Here is a 22,351-nt window from a genome sequence, read left to right on the forward strand (position 1 = left end):
TTTCTTTACTTTTCCCCTTACATAAATATGTTGACATTCTAATTATCTCCTCTTTTTTAATTTCAGTGCGCGTTCTTGCCTTTTGGTGTTTCTCATCTGGGTTTTCCATGATGGATCTGCAGAAGCAGGGAGTGCGCTGCATCATTCTTGCAAGTGGCACTCTCAAGCCTCTCTCTTCGTTTAGCTCGGAACTTAGAATGTACGTTATTTTCTGCCTTTCTGTTGTTCGACAAGTCTCCTAAGTACCACTTGATTGGCTGAACATTACTCGAGTAATCACTTTAGATTCTAAAATGTTTAGTGTTATACAAAATTAAATATATGAATGTCTTCTAGAAGCTTGTTGTGGGTTTCCATGTTTGTTTTTCTTTATTTCTGCTCATCATTTAGCTAAATAAGAATTAGATAAGAATAAGATAGATAAGAATAAGATAGATAAGAATAAGATAGATAAGAATAAGATAGATAAGAATAAGATAGATAAGAATAAGATAGATAAGAATAAGATAGATAAGAATAAGATAGATAAGAATAAGATAGATAAGAATAAGATAGATAAGAATAAGATAGATAAGAATAAGATAGATAAGAATAAGATAGATAAGAATAAGATAGATAAGAATAAGATAGATAAGAATAAGATAGATAAGAATAAGATAGATAAGAATAAGATAGATAAGAATAAGATAGATAAGAATAAGATAGATAAGAATAAGATAGATAAGAATAAGATAGATAAGAATAAGATAGATAAGAATAAGATAGATAAGAATAAGATAGATAAGAATAAGATAGATAAGAATAAGATAGATAAGAATAAGATAGATAAGAATAAGATATGGTGCGCGCTCCTATAACCTAAATTCCAGATAACGTAAAAAATTTATGTGAAGTTTTTGCTTCCTACTACGTAAAAAATTCTATACAACGTAAAATGCCAAGTCAGGCGAGTTCTCAAATTTGATTTGAACGTTAATCTATCTCGTAGCACTTGCAAAAGGAAAACAACGTGCGTATAGCATTATACTTCTCATATATATTATATAAAACTTTTGCAACAATCTAGTTTTTCGTGACAGATCATCAGATGTGTCGACAAAACAGATAATAGGGTAGCAGTGCATTGTTCATAAATACAAAGGCAATCGATCGGCGTAGGTGTTACTTCGTCGGTCAACCAATCTGAATGTCACGAGTTGGAGTATCGTAGAAAGTTTTCTTTTAGCTTAACCTTGACCTCCTGGGTACAAATAGACGACGAACAGGTAGTATCGCTTTCTATAAAATATTTTGTTGTTTTGCTTTATTGTAGACATATAAATTATTCGTTATTAGTTTTACTGCGCAGAATAGTCTTTGCTGTTAAAAAAATAAGCAAATCGTTCTAAAAGAACGTCGAAGATGTGCGCTCCCCATCAACTTGTAAAACTTACCGCAATCATGGTCTGCGAAACCAGTAAGATTGATCAAAAATAGGAGAAAAGTTGTTGATGCTAACCAATAATACTGCAGTTACGTTACAGCCCACAAACTAAAAGGGTTGAGTCAAGTTTTTCCTTTTTGTGTGCCCAAAGGGGTTAGTTTGGAAAGATCTTGGAACGGATTAGGCAATTTACATGTATTTTACTGTTCTCATAACGCAAAATACTTGTAACCTAAACATTCGTGGAACGAATTATTTACGTTGTAGGAGCGCGTTCAGTAAATAAGATAAGGTAGAATCTTATGGTCATGTCAGATTGAGTAACTATACCACTTCTGTCTGCTTCGTTACATAATTATGACGGTAGTAACTGACTCACTCTGTAGATATGATAGTGATTACTGATTAATTTTGTAGATATGAAAGTGATTGCTGGCTCACTATGTAGATATAACAGTGATTACTGACTCACTTTGTAGATATGGTAGCAGTTACTGACTCACTTTGTAGATCTGACAGTGGTTACTGACTCACTCTGTAAATATGATAGTGATTACTGACTCACTTTGTAAATATGACAATGAATACTGACTCACTTTGTAGATATGACAGTGAATACTGGCTCACTTTGTAGATATGATAGTGGTTATTGACTCACTTTGTAGATATGACAGTGAATACTGACTCACTTTGTAGATATGACAGTGAATATTGACTCACTTTGTAGATATGACAGTGATTACTGACTCACTTTGTAGATATGACAGTGGTAACTGACTCACTTTGTAGATCTGACAGTGGTTACTGACTCACTCTGTAGATATGACAGTGAATACTGACTCACTTTGTAGATATGACAGTGAATACTGACTCACTTTGTAGATATGATAGTGATTATTGACTCACTTTGTAGATATTACAGTGGTTACTGACTCATGTTTTAGATATTATAGTACTTTCTAATAGACTCTTCGAAAAGTTACATCAGGAGACTTCTAATAGACTTTTCGAAAAGTTACATCAGGAGTCATTTCAGAAAATAGCATGTTATGCTGTTTTAGCTGCTCATAGTCATAACAGCTGAGCGCTATTTATTACTTTTATAAAGTTATCATATAGCGTATGCCAAATTTCAAAAACTATAAATTACCATGTTTCCCTACATTAAATTTCTGCTAAAAGGGAAGGAAGAAAGGCCTTTGAAGCATTTCTTAGAATTAAACGCTGGCATATTCAGCCCCATGCACTACTAGAAACCTGATGGTTGATGATTGTGCTTAGATATAATGAAATACAAGCAAACCTGTGAATATTTCTTGTAGACCATTCCCCATAACTCTGGAGAACCCGCATGTTATATCATCTAATCAAATATCAGTGGCTGTCGTGAAGCAAGGTCCTGAAAGTGTCATACTGAATTCTAATTACCAGAACAGGTCGGTCATACATTCATTTGGGCTTTAGCTAGTCCATTGCTAATGTTGATGCAGTTAACAACTTTTTTTTGACCTTCTGTTACCACAGTAACAGTTCATTAAGGAAGGTGTACATTTAGACTATAAATATATTGTACTTTAAATATTCAGCTCTGCTTCATTTAAACTTTTGGCTCTCTGTCCCTCTACATCACTTACCCTAGTAAATGATAAGGCTAAGGTGAACTAACTCTGGTTAATTTAAACTTTTAGTTCTCTGTCTCTGTATATCACTTACTCTAGTAAATGGTAAGGCCAAGGTGAACCAACTCTGGTTAATTTAAACTTTTAGTTCTCTGTCTCTCTATATCACTTACTCTAGTAAATGGTAAGGCTAAGGTGAGCTAACTCTGGTTAATTTAAACTTTTAGTTCTCTGTCTCTGTATATCACTTACTCTAGTAAATGGTAAGGCTAAGGTGAGCTAACTCTGGTTAATTTAAACTTTTAGTTCTCTGTCTCTGTACATCACTTACCCTAGTAAATGTTAAGGCTAAGGTGAACCAACTCTGGTTAATTTAAACTTTTAGTTCTCTGTCTCTGTATATCACTTACTCTAGTAAATGGTAAGGCTAAGGTGAACTAACTCTGGTTAATTTAAACTTTTAGTTCTCTGTCTCTCTATATCACTTACTCTAGTAAATGGTAAACACCCACTCGCAGGCTGTCTGAATAAAAATGAAATAAGTTCCACCTATCGCCGGGCTCAATCCCTGTAAACATTATGACAGCTTTAAAGCTGTGTTCATACCAGCCGATTTGCACACCGAGCTGTTGTGGCCAGTGTCTGAACGTTTTTCTGGGAACTATTGGCTAGATTTTTTTCGTTCACATTACGCCAAGTTATGACTAAGAGTTGGCGATTTCGTCAGTTTGTGCAAGGTCGGATAACTTTAGCGCTTCTGTTTTTAGTGAGTCATGCTTTCCATTTTATTGACTGTTTACGATGTTTTTTATGGACGCTTTTGCTAATTATTTTGCACTGCCCTACTTATCAATAACAATGCATAAATATAGGGAGGGTCTTTTGCTAGCATAATATGCTTCAAATATTATAGCAACGGCATAATAATTAAAGCAGAAGGCTCAATTATTATGCTGTTGCTATAATTATTGAACCTGCACAATAATTCTGTCGATGGTGACCTTCAGGAGTGCTATCAACAGAATGATTACTCGCAAGTGAAGCTATGACAAAACATGCACGAATGTGAAAGCAATTATGGCGTTCACTTGAAATGACAATGTGATCACTTTCAGAAGCTGTCACTGTGAAAGAGATTTCATTGGCTATTTAAAATCGGCCTCGAATCGGCCATCGATCAGACACTAATCAATAAAATTTCTTCTAGACAAAATCGGTCTCATTAGCTCTGTTCACACAATGCGATTCTCAGTTTTTGAGAAATTCAGCCGGAGAGTTGGCCTGAAGTCAGCTGGTGTGACTGCAGCGAATTCATATGTTCCTTTCAATTGAAGAGTTTGTTAGCTCACAACTCCTTACCTAAGAGCGACATTTAATCTCTCTCTAATATTATAGGAGATAGATATGATGTAAGTTCATTGTCTCCAACCTGTAATGAGGTCTAAAAGGAACCAGATATTTCAAATGGTTCAACACTTGAGTGTCTGTGTTCAATGGCTCAGTACTCAGAAGTCTGTGTTCAAGAGCTCAGTACACAGATGTCTGTGTTCAATAGCTCAGTACACGTGTGTCTTTGTTTAATGGCTCAGTACATGATGTCTGTGTTCAATGGCTCAGTATATGATGTCTGTGTTCAATGGCTCAGTACACGGATGTCTGTGTTTAATAGCTCAGTACACGGATGTCTGTGTTCAATGGCTCAGTATATGATGTCTGTGTTCAATAGCTCAGTACACGGATGTCTGTGTTCAATGGCTCAGTACACGGATGTCTGTGTTCAATAGCTCAGTATATGATGTCTGTGTTCAATAGCTCAGTACACGGATGTCTATGTTCAATGGCTCAGTACACGGATGTCTGTGTTCAATGGCTCAGTACACGTGTGTCTTTGTTTAATGGCTCAGTATATGATGTCTGTGTTCAATGGCTCAGTATATGATGTCTGTGTTCAATAGCTCAGTACACGGATGTCTGTGTTCAATAGCTCAGTATACGGATGTCTGTGTTTAATGGCTCAGTATACGGATGTCTGTGTTTAATGGCTCAGTACATGATGTCTGTGTTCAATGGCTCAGTATATGATGTCTGTGTTCAATGGCTTAGTACACGTGTGTCTTTGTTTAATGGCTCAGTACATGATGTCTGTGTTCAATGGCTCAGTACACGGATGTCTGTGTTTAATGGCTCAGTACACGGATGTCTGTGTTCAATGGCTCAGTATATGATGTCTGTGTTCAATGGCTCAGTATACGGATGTCTATGTTCAATGGCTCAGTACACGGATGTCTGTGTTCAATAGCTCAGTATACGGATGTCTGTGTTTAATGGCTCAGTATACGGATGTCTGTGTTTAATGGCTCAGTACACGGATGTCTGTGTTCAATGGCTCAGTATATGATGTCTGTGTTCAATAGCTCAGTACACGGATGTCTGTGTTCAATGGCTCAGTACACGGATGTCTGTGTTCAATGGCTCAGTATATGATGTCTGTGTTCAATAGCTCAGTACACGGATGTCTGTGTTCAATGGCTCAGTACATGATGTCTGTGTTCAATAGCTCAGTACACGTGTGTCTTTGTTTAATGGCTCAGTATATGATGTCTGTGTTCAATGGCTCAGTATATGATGTCTGTGTTCAATAGCTCAGTACACGGATGTCTGTGTTCAATAGCTCAGTATACGGATGTCTGTGTTTAATGGCTCAGTATACGGATGTCTGTGTTCAATAGCTCAGTACACGGATGTCTGTGTTCAATGGCTCAGTACATGATGTCTGTGTTCAATAGCTCAGTACACGTGTGTCTGTGTTTAATGGCTCAGTACATGGATGTCTGTGTTTAATGGCTCAGTACACGGATGTCTGTGTTCAATGGCTCAGTATATGATGTCTGTGTTCAATAGCTCAGTACACGGATGTCTGTGTTCAATGGCTCAGTACACGGATGTCTGTGTTCAATGGCTCAGTACACGTGTGTCTTTGTTTAAATGCTCAGTATATGATGTCTGTGTTCAATGGCTCAGTATATGATGTCTGTGTTCAATAGCTCAGTACACGGATGTCTGTGTTCAATAGCTCAGTATACGGATGTCTGTGTTTAATGGCTCAGTATACGGATGTCTGTGTTTAATGGCTCAGTACATGATGTCTGTGTTCAATGGCTCAGTATATGATGTCTGTGTTCAATGGCTTAGTACACGTGTGTCTTTGTTTAATGGCTCAGTACATGATGTCTGTGTTCAATAGCTCAGTACACGGATGTCTATGTTCAATAGCTCAGTACACGGATGTCTGTGTTCAATGGCTCAGTATACGGATGTCTATGTTCAGTAGCTCAGTACACGGATGTCTTTGTTTAATGGCTCAGTACACGGATGTCTGTGTTCAATGGCTCAGTATATGATGTCTGTGTTCAATAGCTCAGTACACGGATGTCTGTGTTCAATGGCTCAGTACACGGATGTCTATGTTCAATGGCTCAGTACACGGATGTCTGTGTTCAATAGCTCAGTACACGGATGTCTGTGTTCAATGGCTCAGTACACGGATGTCTGTGTTCAATGGCTCAGTATATGATGTCTGTGTTCAATAGCTCAGTACACGGATGTCTGTGTACAATGGCTCAGTACATGATGTCTGTGTTCAATAGCTCAGTACACGTGTGTCTTTGTTTAATGGCTCAGTATATGATGTCTGTGTTCAATGGCTCAGTATATGATGTCTGTGTTCAATAGCTCAGTACACGGATGTCTGTGTTCAATAGCTCAGTATACGGATGTCTGTGTTTAATGGCTCAGTATACGGATGTCTGTGTTCAATAGCTCAGTACACGGATGTCTGTGTTCAATGGCTCAGTACATGATGTCTGTGTTCAATAGCTCAGTACACGTGTGTCTGTGTTTAATGGCTCAGTACACGGATGTCTGTGTTTAATGGCTCAGTACACGGATGTCTGTGTTCAATGGCTCAGTATATGATGTCTGTGTTCAATAGCTCAGTACACGGATGTCTGTGTTCAATGGCTCAGTACACGGATGTCTGTGTTCAATGGCTCAGTACACGTGTGTCTTTGTTTAATGGCTCAGTATATGATGTCTGTGTTCAATGGCTCAGTATATGATGTCTGTGTTCAATAGCTCAGTACACGGATGTCTGTGTTCAATAGCTCAGTATACGGATGTCTGTGTTTAATGGCTCAGTATACGGATGTCTGTGTTTAATGGCTCAGTACATGATGTCTGTGTTCAATGGCTCAGTATATGATGTCTGTGTTCAATGGCTTAGTACACGTGTGTCTTTGTTTAATGGCTCAGTACATGATGTCTGTGTTCAATAGCTCAGTACACGGATGTCTATGTTCAATAGCTCAGTACACGGATGTCTGTGTTCAATGGCTCAGTATACGGATGTCTATGTTCAGTAGCTCAGTACACGGATGTCTTTGTTTAATGGCTCAGTACACGGATGTCTGTGTTCAATGGCTCAGTATATGATGTCTGTGTTCAATAGCTCAGTACACGGATGTCTGTGTTCAATGGCTCAGTACACGGATGTCTATGTTCAATGGCTCAGTACACGGATGTCTGTGTTCAATGGCTCAGTACAAAGATGTCTGTAGCTTTAGTACATTCAGTGTATTTTTGATGTCATGCAAAGCGCATATGTCAAACTCAGGCTCACGGTTCAAATTGGCCAGAGATATCATATCAAGTGTTTATCATAGCTAACCCATAGCATGTACTGTTCCTAGATTACTACAAATAACATAATGTTTTGCTAGTAGGTTGACGCACAATTAAAACTAGTACATCTACAGTATTGCCAGTTTAGCTCTTTGACACTAGATCTAGCTCACATATTGGTAACATTTTTTAATATGAGATTTTTGTGTAAATCTTTTAATTTTTTGAATTTTCTTTAGTATGTCATAATATAACATCTTGTCTATCTGAAACTTTAACCAATTTCAAAATTGCACTATTTGGTCGATTATTGGCGCAAAATACATTGACAATTCTGTGGCATCTCATCGGGATTCAAATTAGTGCAACAAAATGACAACATAATAGTCATAAGACAACGTTGCAACATAATAGTCATAAGACAAAGGGGCAACATAATAGTCATAAGACAAAGGGGCAACATAATCGTCATAAGACAAAGGGGCAACATAATAGTCATAAGACAAAGGGGCAACATAATAGTGATAAGACAAAGGGGCAACATAATAGTGATAAGACAAAGGGGCAACATAGTAGTCATAAGACAAAAGGGCACCATAATAGTCATAAGACAAAAGGGCAACATAATAGTCATAAGACAAAAGGGGCAACATAATAGTCATAAGACAAAAGGGCAACATAATAGTCATAAGACAAAGGGGCAACATAATCGTCATAAGACAAAGGGGCAACATAATAGTCATAAGACAAAAGGGGCAACATAATAGTCATAAGACAAAAGGGGCAACATAATAGTCATAAGACACTGATGAACTTGGTAGCGCAGCACGACTTGCCACCATGTGTTTATTGATTTGCAGGAATGTAGTACACTGTTTTGGTGTTTCACGTATCTCATCTCTTTTAGGTTATCTCTTCCTTTCAATCATATTTCAATAATAAATAATTTCTAGTAATATGATTTATAAATATATAATAATACTAGAAATTCCACTGTCATACAGCCCACGACCAAAATGATATTGGAAAAGAGAAAGGGTACTGTTGAATGTTGAAAAAGTAATTCTCAGCAGGAATTGACAGAGTATAGTGTAAATGAGACTTGTTTGAGATGATATAAAATAAATTTGAGGGAGCACGACTCTAAAAAGGTGCAACTAACAATTTATTTTGGAGGTAATGTTGGGTTGAAACCAGGTATACAAGTAATTGATTAATTGTTGATTTTACAATATCTGTTATAAGTAGGCTATACAGTATCTGTTAAATGTCGCCGCAGTTGAGTCTCCTCTCTTTTGCGTTGTAAGATTTGGTCATTGATAGCTAATCGAATGATGCGCTCCCTAGCGAAGTTGTTAAAGAATAGAGAAAGCATAATATTTTTATGCTTTATTAGTTATCTTGAGGTGTTGACTGATGTTCTAAAAAAAGAATCAAGGAGATTGACCAACTAGAAGCTGAGATATAGCCAGCCAAACACAGGTCTACCAAAAAACATACGTGTTTTGGTAATCATCAATATATGACGTATGAAATCGACTTGTGTGCCATTGGTCAATTAAGCCAACTAATGTGCTCTCCTGTAACAATCACGGCGTTTTAATTGGTTTAATCCTTGGAAGTATAGAACAATCAATTTGGGCCTAACAATCATTGCTCTGAGAATTCCGAACCAGTCCCTCTGACGTGTAGATTAGTTTTAGAATAAAATAATTACACGCATCTATTATTTCGCAACATTCTGCTATCACTTTCTACAAATTATATTAGTTACATCATTTATTCTATACGCAGTTATATTATTATTTTGTATAATATGCATTATGATTATAATATTAATCATAAAAAATAATCATAGATAAGATAATAGATCAATAGAAAAATCAAATCAAAAGTTATCGTTTTCTTTTCTTACAGCAAGAGCAGCACGGTCAAGTTATTCTTTTTAAGATTATGGCTGTAGTGAACTTACAGTCTGTTAATAGTGACGATAATCATGAAAATCAACTAAATGCTGCAGTAGATACACAATAGAAAAATGATGAATGAACAAAAATTCACATTCTCATTTCTTATTCTAAACGAACTGCAATCGCGGATGTCGCATATAGACTATACACGCGCCGTTCGTTGAACAGAGGATCTTCGGAGCATATCCGTGGAGATCGAGTTAAAATTTGAAGCACAATAGTCAAAATCTGCTCTTCTGTTTTGAAAAATCACGGCGAGGGGCTGTGGGCAAATGCCTTTACCACACAATGTTTGCTTGATTTTCCTGAGAAACCAGAGCTAGTCTGTAAATTATTTACTATCGCGAAAAGCGTTTTACATCTCGTAGCCAAAACAATCATTATACGTAACGGCGTTAACGTACACCTGTGCTTGGCTGGCTATATCTCAGCTTCTGGTTGGCCAAACTCCTTGATTCTTTTTTTAGAACATCAGTCAACACCTCAAGATAACTAATAAAGCATAATAATATTATGCTTTCTCTATTCTTTAACAAGTAAGTCATTGATGTTTCAAACTCGAGAGAGAGCAACAAACGATATTCCAGCGGTCATTCCGTGGTGGCCTATATCAATGACAGCTTTAGCCGTGGTAGGACCTTGACTCTTGCGTATTGTCAAACCCCATGCTAGATCCAGAGGAATGCCTTGTCATAAAGGGGCATTGTAGTTCGGCCCTAGCTTGTACATAAGTTGTAAAGAATTTCGGCTAACGTTTCAAATAGTTCAATGAAACCTTCGGTGATTGGACAAAGAAACATAGGCTGATAAACTGTGTACCACAATTTCGTACCTGTAAATCGGTCTATGCCTCAAATGGTCTACGTTTATTACAGCAAAATTCGAATAAATTCGATTACAAGTAAACAGGGCCATAGACTGGTGAAATTAGCAAGGTTTTCTCGTGAATAGCGCACTGCTAAATAGTTCTACTATCTGTCGCACGGCTTTATTGGCGTCTCAATTTCCGGTCTTAACTTTTATAAAAGTGAGGCTTAGCAAGTTTTAATAACGATTTTCGTCCAAATAAATCTGTCTATTTGCGTATAATCCGATCAGATGGGTGAGTTTTAAGATAATAACGACGGTTTACAAAGACTTGGTAACATATTTAAATAGGTTTGTATGTGTTTTGTATCGTTATTATACTTTAACGGCTCTACAAAATGATGGTTAAATTTGTTGATGAAATTTTGATACAAGGGTTAGTCTCATTGTTGATGAATAATTTTCGGGAGTTGTGTGCACATGTGCATTTATCATAAATCTCGCAACCAAATGCTTCGCTCTGTTTGGTCGTGGATGACTGTTAGATATTATATTTCAAACTATTACTCAATTTCATGTAAAAAATTAAAACATAATTTAAAAACACTAATATTTATTTTCATATCGCTAAAAACAAGATTAATGTTTTTTGCAATTAGTGTTTTTAATGTTGGCTTTGCTATATAGTTATTTACTGGGCAAGTAACAAGTGACCAGAATATTTCAAAAGCACGCTACCTTAATCCTTAGTGTAAGGCAAGCACATAGTGAACAGTAGATCATATAAAACCATTGGTTTAAATGAAAGTTTACTAACAGTCGTGGTATTTATTCACGTCACAAATCTTCGCGGAAATTTAGTTATGTATACACTAAAGAGCAATGACTTGGGTGATCGTTACTATTCATACCGTTTCGCTACCCTCGTCAGCCTTACTATACATGTATTTAAAAATTGCTAAAACCAGTCTATTGTATTGAAACCAATAGGAAGCAGTTCACAATCATTTCTTTTGGACTTTTCTGCATATCAATTTTGCCAACAAAGTATATAAATCGTTTTTCATTGTTGAAGATGGAGACCTGGATAATTTTTTATTAGTGCTGCTGGCGTGATAATCATAGTTGAATAGGAGTGTAGGGTTCACCATGTAAATTCCTTTTGCAACGCTGCTGTTTCAAGGTCATTTGTTTCAAGGTCATTTGTTATTGTAAAAATTTGCTGGAAGTGTCAAATTTCTTACTTTACTAAAGATTTCTTGAGATGGACTAGCGAGGTAATTGCAATAATTTCTATGAGTCTCTTACTATTGCAGCAAATTTTAATGGCCAGAGTGACGCTATATTGCAGATGTCAATAGCAGCAAATTTGAATGGCCGGAGTGACACTATATTGCAGATGTCAATAGCAGCAAATTTTAATGGCCTGAGTGACGCTATATTGCAGATGTCAATAGCAGCAAATTTTAATGGCCGGAGTGACACTATATTGCAGATGTCAATAGCAGCAAATTTGAATGGCCGGAGTGACACTATATTGCAGATGTCAATAGCAGCAAATTTTAATGGCCTGAGTGACGCTATATTGCAGATGTCAATAGCAGCAAATTTGAATGGCCGGAGTGACACTATATTGCAGATGTCAATAGCAGCAAATTTGAATGGCCGGAGTGACACTATATTGCAGATGTCAATAGCAGCAAATTTTAATGGCCGGAGTGACACTATATTGCAGATGTCAATAGCAGTAGATTTTAATGGCCGGAGTGACACTATATTGCAGATGTCAATAGCAGCAAATTTTAATGGTCGGAGTGACGCTATATTGCAGATGTCAATAGCAGCAAATTTTAATGGCCGGAGTGACGCTATATTGCAGATGTCAATAGCAGTAAATTTTAATTGCCGGAGTGACGCTATATTGCAGATGTCAATAGCAGTAAATTTTAATTGCCGGAGTGACGCTATATTGCAGATGTCAATAGCAGCAAATTTTAATGGCCGGAGTGACGATATATTGCAGATGTCAATAGCAGTAGATTTTAATGGTCGGAATGACACTATATTGCAGATGTCAATAGCAGCAAATTTTAATGGCCGGAGTGACACTATATTGCAGATGTCAATAGCAGCAAATTTTAATGGCCGGAGTGACACTATATTGCAGATGTCAATAGCAGCAAATTTTAATGGCCGGAGTGACGCTATATTGCAGATGTCAATAGCAGCAAATTTGGTGCTTGAGGATTAAAATGTTTGAGGATTATATTTATAATGTAATAAAAGTTGTTTTACTCAACTTCAGAGCATTTATTTTATCTTTATACAGAAAACCACAACCATAAAACTGGATGATATTTTCGGACTCTTTACCATCGCAACATTACTGACTAATAAAACTATTATTTTTATTTTAAGTTAATATTTATATTCCACAGGTTATGATAGAATCAAAAGTGGAGATTATAAAAATTGAGAACTTTTTTGTAAAATTACATGTTAAAGTATATATTCACTCAAATTTTAATAGTTTCTGAATCTGGGAATTCTCATAATAAAAAATCTTAATCATACGTGAAAGGCAAGGCGTGCGAGGTTCTCTACGGCCCCTGGGCTGATGTTGATGTATTATTAGCAATGCTCCGTGTCATTTCAATATTTGATAGTACCTAAAACTTCTCGACTTCCAATAATTACTGGAAAATTTCTTATTAACAATTTACGATATATCGCTATATTATTATTTTTCAAAACTTGAATTTTTGTTAAATTTATTTTGTACATATATTGTAGCTCAAAGAGAAATTCTTTTATGTTCGTGATAGTTAAAAACATTTATTTCATGAATACCGTGGAACGCCATGAATTGAGCTTATTGTAAGACTATGAGGCCCTCCTCCGTGCGTTTACCTCCAGTATTGCTTACTCTCAAATCGTTTAGTGTGAGACAAGTCGCCATTACATGATTATAGCATTTGTACGGTTGGCGATATCTTTTTAAGTGGTCGTCGCTTTAAATAGTGGTCTTTTTAAATGGTGGTTTTCTTTTCAAATCATCTACTTTAAAAATCGTCACCAATTAATTAAATTGCCATATCGTGAAGCTCCATTAGTACCTAGTACTAGTACCTAGTACTGGTACCTAGTACTAGTACCTAGTACTAGTACCTAGTACTAGTACCTAGTACTAGTACCTAGTACTAGTACCTAGTACTAGTACCCTGGCGGTCTAGTGTACTATGAGAGATTCAGGTGTTTCGACAAAGCACAAAATTTGCACAATGATTCAGAAGGTAGATGATTAGTGCAGTTGTAGAAGTGTTGGGTTGCCATACTGAATTGCAAGAGTCTGAGTCCGGATTCGTGTAATCCTTTACTCCAACCCTGGCTTGGTATGAACAAGCACTGCTCTTATTCTAATAAAGACTAGCTAAATGCATGGCGCTGCAAATTTATTCTCATTTTATAACAACATTTACCATTCCAACTTTTAAACTTCATATCATGAGAAAAGTGTTTGGTGCAGCTCAAATAAATTTAGAGAAATAATAATAATAAAGCAACTGTAAAGGTGTTTAAATGTTAAATAATTAGCAAGTAATTGTTTGATGAAGTCTGTTCTACTAAAATTATTACAATGAGATATTATTTGATACTGATACAATTGATTCGATCTGGGAAAAAATAAAAATCATGAATGCGTTCAATTTATAAGAACAATGAGTTCATAGAAGTGTGTGTATAGAAATCAGTTTAGTGTTGCAGCAGAAGCTATCTATCAAAATTTTGAATACACCTGTACTGGTAAAACGTAAAATTGAGATATCAGAACTAAATACATCATTGTAGCAGTGAAGCACATGAGGGTACTTGGTTTGAACAAACGGAGAGAGAATGTGGAGGCACTTTATGTAGAATGTAGAGGCACTTTATGTAGAATGTATAGGCACTTTATGTAGAATGTAGAGGCACTTTATGTAGAATGTAGAGGCACTTTATGTAGAATGTATAGGCACTTTATGTAGAATGTAGAGGCACTTTATGTAGAATGTAGAGGCACTTTATGTAGAATGTAGAGGCATTTTATGTAGAATGTATAGGCACTTTATGTAGAATGTAGAGGCACTTTATGTAGAATGTAGAGGCACTTTATGTAGAATGTAGAGATAATTTATGTAGAATGTAGAGGCAATTTATGTAGAATGTAGAGGCAATTCTTATTCAAGGTAACGCAACATACAACTGTCCATATGAAAATTTTTAGTTTTTATAGTTTCCAATGTTGACCTTAGGAATAGTAGCTAGTATAGCCCGGAAATTGAAGATGTGTAAGTTAAAATGGCACATTTGAAAATAACAAATTAGAAAAAATTATGTAATCAATATAAGGCTTTTAAAAAGCTTGAAAGAAAAACAATCGAAAAAGGTAATATTTTAATTAATAATAAAAAGTACATACTTAGGTTGTAACCTGTAATTGTGGCTATAAATGAAAGTGGTAATACAACTCTGATATGCCGAACTGAGGCAATGAGAGAAAACAATACCGAACCCAAAGATTTGAGATAAGAATAGATGAGATATAAAGAGGTAAAAACAGCTTGGCGTAGTGGTTAACTCGCTTGTTTGCAGACCTAAAGGATCAAACTTCAAATCATGTGAAGCAGCTTTTTCGTTCTTAAAGCTTTAACGCTATAACCGAACACACGAATGACAGACACACAACAGACAAATGACAAACACTGATATTTGTATATATTAGCACAGCAGTTGTCAGAACAAATGCAAAGTTAAATTTCCAAGAAAGTTAGAATCCAAGAAAAATGGAAGGTGAACACCAAGAACTGGTGCTTCAAGCAAAGTGGGAGCAGGATCACATAACACGAAGGCTTCTGGAAAACTTCTTTGGGGAAATCGCTGTTAGTGTTTTCTAGTTCGAAACAAATTTAGCCTACTTTTGCTAAAAGGGAAAATATAGGCTACTGATAGTGGCTGGAATAATACCAGCTTCTTTCATTTAATAGTCATGCTATTGAGATTTTTATAAAGTAAATTTGTCTTTGGTGCCTGCTAAAAATTAAAAATTACTGACAGTCAGTGAAAAATATTGCTGTATTTATTTGCTAGGTTTTCAGCAGGTTCAACAGGTTCAGCAGGTTCAATTGGCTATACGCCGCTATTTTATAATTATTTTATGAGCATTCTCTCAGTCTACTACTCAGCTTGTAAAATTATTATTTGGTCCTCTGACACCCTTAATATAGATCTACATTTGTAACCTACAACATCCACCCTCTGACACCCCTAGTATAGATCTACATTTGTAACCTACAACATCCACCCTCTGACACCCCTAGGATAGATCTACATTTGTAACCTACAACATCCACCCTCTGACACCCCTAGTATAGATCTACATTTGTAACCTACAACATCCACCCTTTGACACCCCTAGTATAGATCTACATTTGTAACCTACAACATCCACCCTTTGACACCCCCTGATATAGATTTAAATCTGTAACCTACATACATTTACCCTCTGACACCCCCTGATATAGATCTACATGTGTAAACTACGTACATCTACAAGTGTTTGGTGTATTGCAGCCCTCTGAACATTCCTAGATTGTGTAACTAATCTTATCAGAATTCTAGCTCTACAGCTCTCAAACAGCTTTACCAAAGCATCTTCTGTTTGCAAATAATTTGTTTCTTATGGCTACTCTCAGCAGTCCTGTAAAAGCCTTTGTCATTTGTTGATTTGGTCTTTTATCTCGAGCAAGCCTTTTATATTTTACAGAAGTAATCCCCGCTATCATACATCACTCGGTTATGCCATTATGCAGATAGCGAAAGCTGTACCTAATGGGATGCTCGTCTTCTTTCCCTCTTACACAGTCATGCGCTCCATCATCGACTCTTGGAACGCAAGTATCTACCTAGATAATATATGAGATGTGTTTCTTTCCCTCTTTTTCTCATGCATAAGACTTGACTCAGTCGAGACATTCTAAATGCTGAGAAATAATTTACTTCTGTTCATTTTCAAGGTAAAAACTTTAATTGTAGTTGTTTTTGTTGTTCAGAATTTTTCATATACAAGGGTATGTTTTGGAATAAATGAAAACCGTTTAAAGGTAGGTTATCTTGACTACTGAGGTATGCGAGGGAGAAATCATGACAGGGTCTATGAATACAGTAGACCTGCGTATTACGTAACCTCTCATAACATTAATGACAGGGTCTATGAGTACAGTAGACCTGCGTATTACGTAACCTCTCATAACATTAATGACAGGGTCTATGAGTACAGTAGACCTGCGTATTACGTAACCTCTCATAACATTAATGACCGGGTTTATGAGTACAGTAGGCCTGCGTATTACGTAACCTCTCATAACATTAATGACAGGGTCTATGAGTACAGTAGACTTGTGTATTACGTAACCTCTCATAACATTAATTCCACTTAATGTAAAGAATGTATGTAAAGTTTTTCCTTTGTATCATGTAAAAATTTACAGAAAGCATCCAGTCGGTGCAAGTTCTCAAATTCGAGTGGAATAACGAGTCTTATATAGCTAGCCTTAAAATACCGTTTTTACCCTTGTTGCATTTGGGAGTAAAGGATGGAGAAAAAGGAGTATCGCTATACTATGTACCAGTACCCTGGTAGTTTAGTGTAAGGGTATCTCTATTATATATACTAGTACCCTGGTAGTGTAGTGTAAGGGTATCTTTATTATATATACTAGTACCCTGGTAGTCCAGTGTGCCGTGAGAGATCGTCATGAGTGCTGGTAAAGAAAGGGATTAAGTACCTGCACAGTTATTCAGAAAGGCATTAAAAGGCAGTTTATTGGCGAGTGTTGGCCCACAATTTTGGATATCATAAATTAGATTCTCGTTAATCCCTATAATGTTCTTGGAATGGATTATTTACGTTGTTGAAGCAACTACTGTATTTTCGAGTTGCTGTTATCCATTATGGTATTACTTTTAAGTTTTGAGTTGTTGGATTTTTAATGCACAAAAATGTGCATTGAAAATCACATTTAACTATACAAAACACATATAAGCCTATTTAAATATGTTACCAAGCCTTTGTAAACCGTCGGCATTATCTTAAAACTTACCCATCTGATCGGATTATACACAAATAGACAGATTTATTTGGACAAAAATCGTTATTAAAACTTGCTAAGCCTCACTTTTATCAAAGTTAAGACCGGAAATTGAAACGCCGAGCGACAGAGAATAAAACGATCAAGTCGTGCACATTTCACGAAAAAATAACGTGCACGTTTCACCAGTCTATATCATTGTCGAATTGCCGAAGGTTTCTGTAATTAACGTAGGAGTACAGAAATTGTTTCATTTTTGCCGATTTCAAAGTAACTGACATTTTAGACACATTTGAGTACTTTGGTATTCTAGCTGATGTCCAACGCAGTGTAAGTAAAGGAAATGACGATGATATTTTTTTTAACGATTCTTATGAGATTATTACGATATTTTATTATAAGTTTGGATATTCTTCTTGATATTGTTAGCTATGACGTTTTGAAATGTAAACAAAATTGTGCATTGGCTTTCTATTATTACTGTATTACTATTACTAAGTTTGGATATTCTTTTTGATACTTCTTGACATTGTTAGCTATGACGTTTTGAAATGTAAACAAAATTGTGCATTGGTTTTATATTATTACTATATTAATAATATTGGTTGTTCTAATAATATCAGTGCATTTTACTTCTAATATTGGCCAATATTGCATTTCTCCTATTGCAGGGGAGAGATATAAACATATAATCTTTTCCTTTCATTATAGCTGTTTGTTGTATATAATAACACTCACACCCAGTACATTACAGCTACCGTTGCAGTTATCCTATTGCACTGCAGTGCTATTTGACTGCTAATATTGCATTTCTCGACCATCAGTACCCTTTCTTTTTTCCAATATCACTTTGCTCGTGGGCTGTATGACAGGGGAATGTCTAGCAAAACACCAGTAACCATTCTTTAATGTCAGTAATCATTTTTTATTTTTAAGAAGAAGAGTTTGCATGCAAGCACAATGCTGCTTATTTTAGAAATGCAAAGACGAAACAAATATTGTACGCTAGAACAGGACATCTAAGACTGGTGTCAAAGAGTTCCTTTAAAATTTATACAAATACAGGGGAATTTCTAGTAATATTAATAATAATAGTAGTAATAATAGTAGTGATAATATTAATAATAATAGTAGTAATAATAATAGTAATAACAGTAGTAATAATAGTAGTAATAATTGTAGTAATAATTGTAGTAATAGTAGTAATAATAGTAGTAATGATAGTAGTAATAATAGTAGTAATGATAGTAATAGTAGTATTAATAGTAGTAATGATAGTAGTAATAATAGTAGTAATAATAGTATGAGCCCTTAGGAATTCGGATATTAATGCTATCATTGAATTGTGTTTTATTATGAAAATGAACTCTCCTCTTTTCCTTTACCACATTTGATTGGCCAAAAGGGTAGGTTTAAAGGCTGTTAATGTGTTATACGTTTACGTAGGTGAGTCATGGAAGACATTGTAAATTATATTGACAAAAGTACTTATGTAGACATCATATAAAGGTATCATATCCTTCTCTTAAACTAATGACTCATATCTCATATATGTATAGGCATCATATCCCTCTCTTAAACTAATGACTCATATATCATATACAGGCATCATATCCCTCTCTTAAACTAATGACTCATATATCATATACAGGCATCATATCCTTCTCTTAAACTAGTGACTCATATATCATATACAGGCATCATATCCCTCTCTTAAACTAATGACTCATATATCATATACAGGCATCATATCCCTCTCTTAAACTAGTGACTCATATATCATATACAGGCATCATATCCCTCTCTTAAACTAATGACTCATATATCATATACAGACATCATATCCCTCTCTTAAACTAATGACTCATATATCATATACAGGCATCATATCCTTCTCTTAAACTAATGACTCATATATCATATACAGGCATCATATCCCTCTTTTAAACTAGTGACTCATATATCATATACAGGCATCATATCTCTCTCTTAAACTAATGACTCATATATCATATGCAGGCATCATATCTCTCTCTTAAACTAATGATTCATATATATCATATACAGGCATCATATCCTTCTCTTAAACTAATGACTCATATATCATATACAGGCATCATATCCCTCTCTTAAACTAGTGACTCATATATCATATACAGGCATCATATCCCTCTCTTAAACTAATGACTCATATATCATATACAGGCATCATATCCTTCTCTTAAACTAGTGACTCATATATCATATACAGGCATCATATCCCTCTCTTAAACTAATGACTCATATATCATATACAGGCATCATATCCTTCTCTTAAACTAGTGACTCATATATCATATACAGGCATCATATCCCTCTCTTAAACTAATGATTCATATATATCATATACAGGCATCATATCCTTCTCTTAAACCAATGACTCATATATCATATACAGGCATCATATCCCTCTTTTAAACTAGTGACTCATATATCATATACAGGCATCATATCCCTCTCTTAAACTAATGACTCATATATCATATGCAGGCATCATATCTCTCTCTTAAACTAATGATTCATATATATCATATACAGGCATCATATCCTTCTCTTAAACTAATGACTCATATATCATATACAGGCATCATATCCCTCTCTTAAACTAATGACTCATATATCATATACAGGCATCATATCCTTCTCTTAAACTAATGACTCATATATCATATACAGGCATCATATCCCTCTCTTAAACTAATGACTCATATATCATATACAGGCATCATATCCTTCTCTTAAACTAGTGACTCATATATCATATACAGGCATCATATCCCTCTCTTAAACTAATGACTCATATATCATATACAGGCATCATATCCCTCTCTTAAACTAGTGACTCATATATCATATACAGGCATCATATCCTTCTCTTAAACTAGTGACTCATATATCATATAAAGGTATCATATCCTTCTCTTAAACTAATGACTCATATATCATATACAGGCATCATATCCTTCTCTTAAACTAATGACTCATATATCATATACAGGCATCATATCCTTCTCTTAAACTAATGACTCATATATATCATATACAGGCATCATATCCTTCTCTTAAACTAATGACTCATATATATCATATACAGGCATCATATCCCTCTCTTAAACTAATGACTCATATATCATATACAGGCATCATATCCCTCTCTTAAACTAATGACTCATATATCATATACAGGCATCATATCCTTCTCTTAAACTAGTGACTCATATATCATATGCAGGCATCATATCCTTCTCTTAAACTGATGACTCATACATCGTTTACAGATCGCAATTATTTTAGTATTGTTGCTCAGCAATTCATTATAATATAATGAAGTCAGTTAATATATTATATTAACTGCAATAAAAGACAAGCGTAGCTTCGAAGCTTTTTCATATCTCTAAACATTTGGATGCTTATTCGCTACTGTTCAAAATTAATAAATTCTGAGTTCTCGCAATTGTCTTGGTTATTACTGCTGATTGGCTATTGCTGGTATTACTGATGGAAACTATCCAAATCAGTATATATTATATAAAGCCCAGATATGTTCATAAAAAGTACCACAAATTCTAAAGAGTATTCTTGCTGATTGATTTTTAAACACGTTTCTCTTTTTAGCACTTGTTATTTACTCAGTGGATTATGTGGCGCCTCTAACTTTTAGGCAGGACATATAATGCAGTGCATACAGCGGTACAAACAGCTCTATATTGAACCGACCAATAAAGAGGAGTTTCAGCTAGCCATGGAACAGTACTATGCTATGGTCAACGATGCGACAGCTAATGGAGCTATCTTTTGCGGGGTTTGCCGTGGCAAGGTTAGAGAGATTGGATAGAGGTTATGAGCTGAATCTCAAAAGTTTTTCAGTCACTTAGGTCATTCCTCTGCAAACAAATTTAATTCATTCTGGATACTTTGTACCTTGAAGCTATCATCTCGTCTATTGTAGCTAATATTCATAGGAGAACACGTTGTAATTCATTTGATGTATCCAACAGCCCAAAAATCTACAATACTTCTTGAATAAGTATTGCAAATAATTACATACAACAGGTTTTTGAAAGCAGGTTTTTATTGCCGCTCTAAGACAGGCTCAAGGAGATATAGTCATGGTGATTTAGGAGATGAACAGTGTGCAGTTAGAGTTGTTGATTGAAAGATGTGGTTTAACTACTCTAACTTAACTACTCAACTTAACTACTCTAACTTAACTACTCAACTTAACTACTCTAACTTAACTACTCTAACTTAACTACTCTAACTTAACTACTCTAACTTAACTACTCTAACTTGACTACTCTAACTTAACTGTTCTAACTTAACTACTCTAACTTAACTACTCTAACTTAACTACTTTAACTTAACTACTCTAACTTAACTACTCTAACTTAACTACTCTAACTTAACTGCTCTAACTTAACTACTCTAACTTAACTACTTTAACTTAACTACTCTAACTTGACTACTCTAACTTAACTGTTCTAACTTAACTACTCTAACTTAACTACTCTAACTTAACTACTCTTACTTAACTACTCAAATTTAACTACTCTAACTTAACTACTCAACTTAACTACTCTAACTTAACTACTCAAATTTAACTACTCTAACTTAACTACTCTAACTTGACTACTCTAACTTAACTACTCTAACTTAACTGTTCTAACTTAACTACTCTAACTTAAC

At 35.3% G+C, this 22,351-nt stretch overlaps 1 protein-coding gene across 2 annotated transcripts in view; it reads left to right on the plus strand.

The window, feature by feature from the left end:
- Window positions 1-22,351, plus strand: part of LOC137399562 (regulator of telomere elongation helicase 1 homolog) — a 146,541-nt gene that overhangs the window by 62,865 nt on the left and 61,325 nt on the right. For both annotated transcript variants that reach the window (XM_068085740.1, XM_068085739.1), the window contains exons 13-16: window positions 67-199; window positions 2,746-2,859; window positions 16,303-16,433; window positions 21,331-21,482. In XM_068085740.1, coding sequence (XP_067941841.1) covers window positions 67-199; window positions 2,746-2,859; window positions 16,303-16,433; window positions 21,331-21,482 — 530 coding nt within the window. The remainder of the gene's footprint in view (window positions 1-66; window positions 200-2,745; window positions 2,860-16,302; window positions 16,434-21,330; window positions 21,483-22,351) is intronic.

Source organism: Watersipora subatra, chromosome 7, assembly GCF_963576615.1.
Source record: "Watersipora subatra chromosome 7, tzWatSuba1.1, whole genome shotgun sequence".
Classification (NCBI taxonomy): Eukaryota; Metazoa; Bryozoa; class Gymnolaemata; order Cheilostomatida; family Watersiporidae; genus Watersipora; species Watersipora subatra.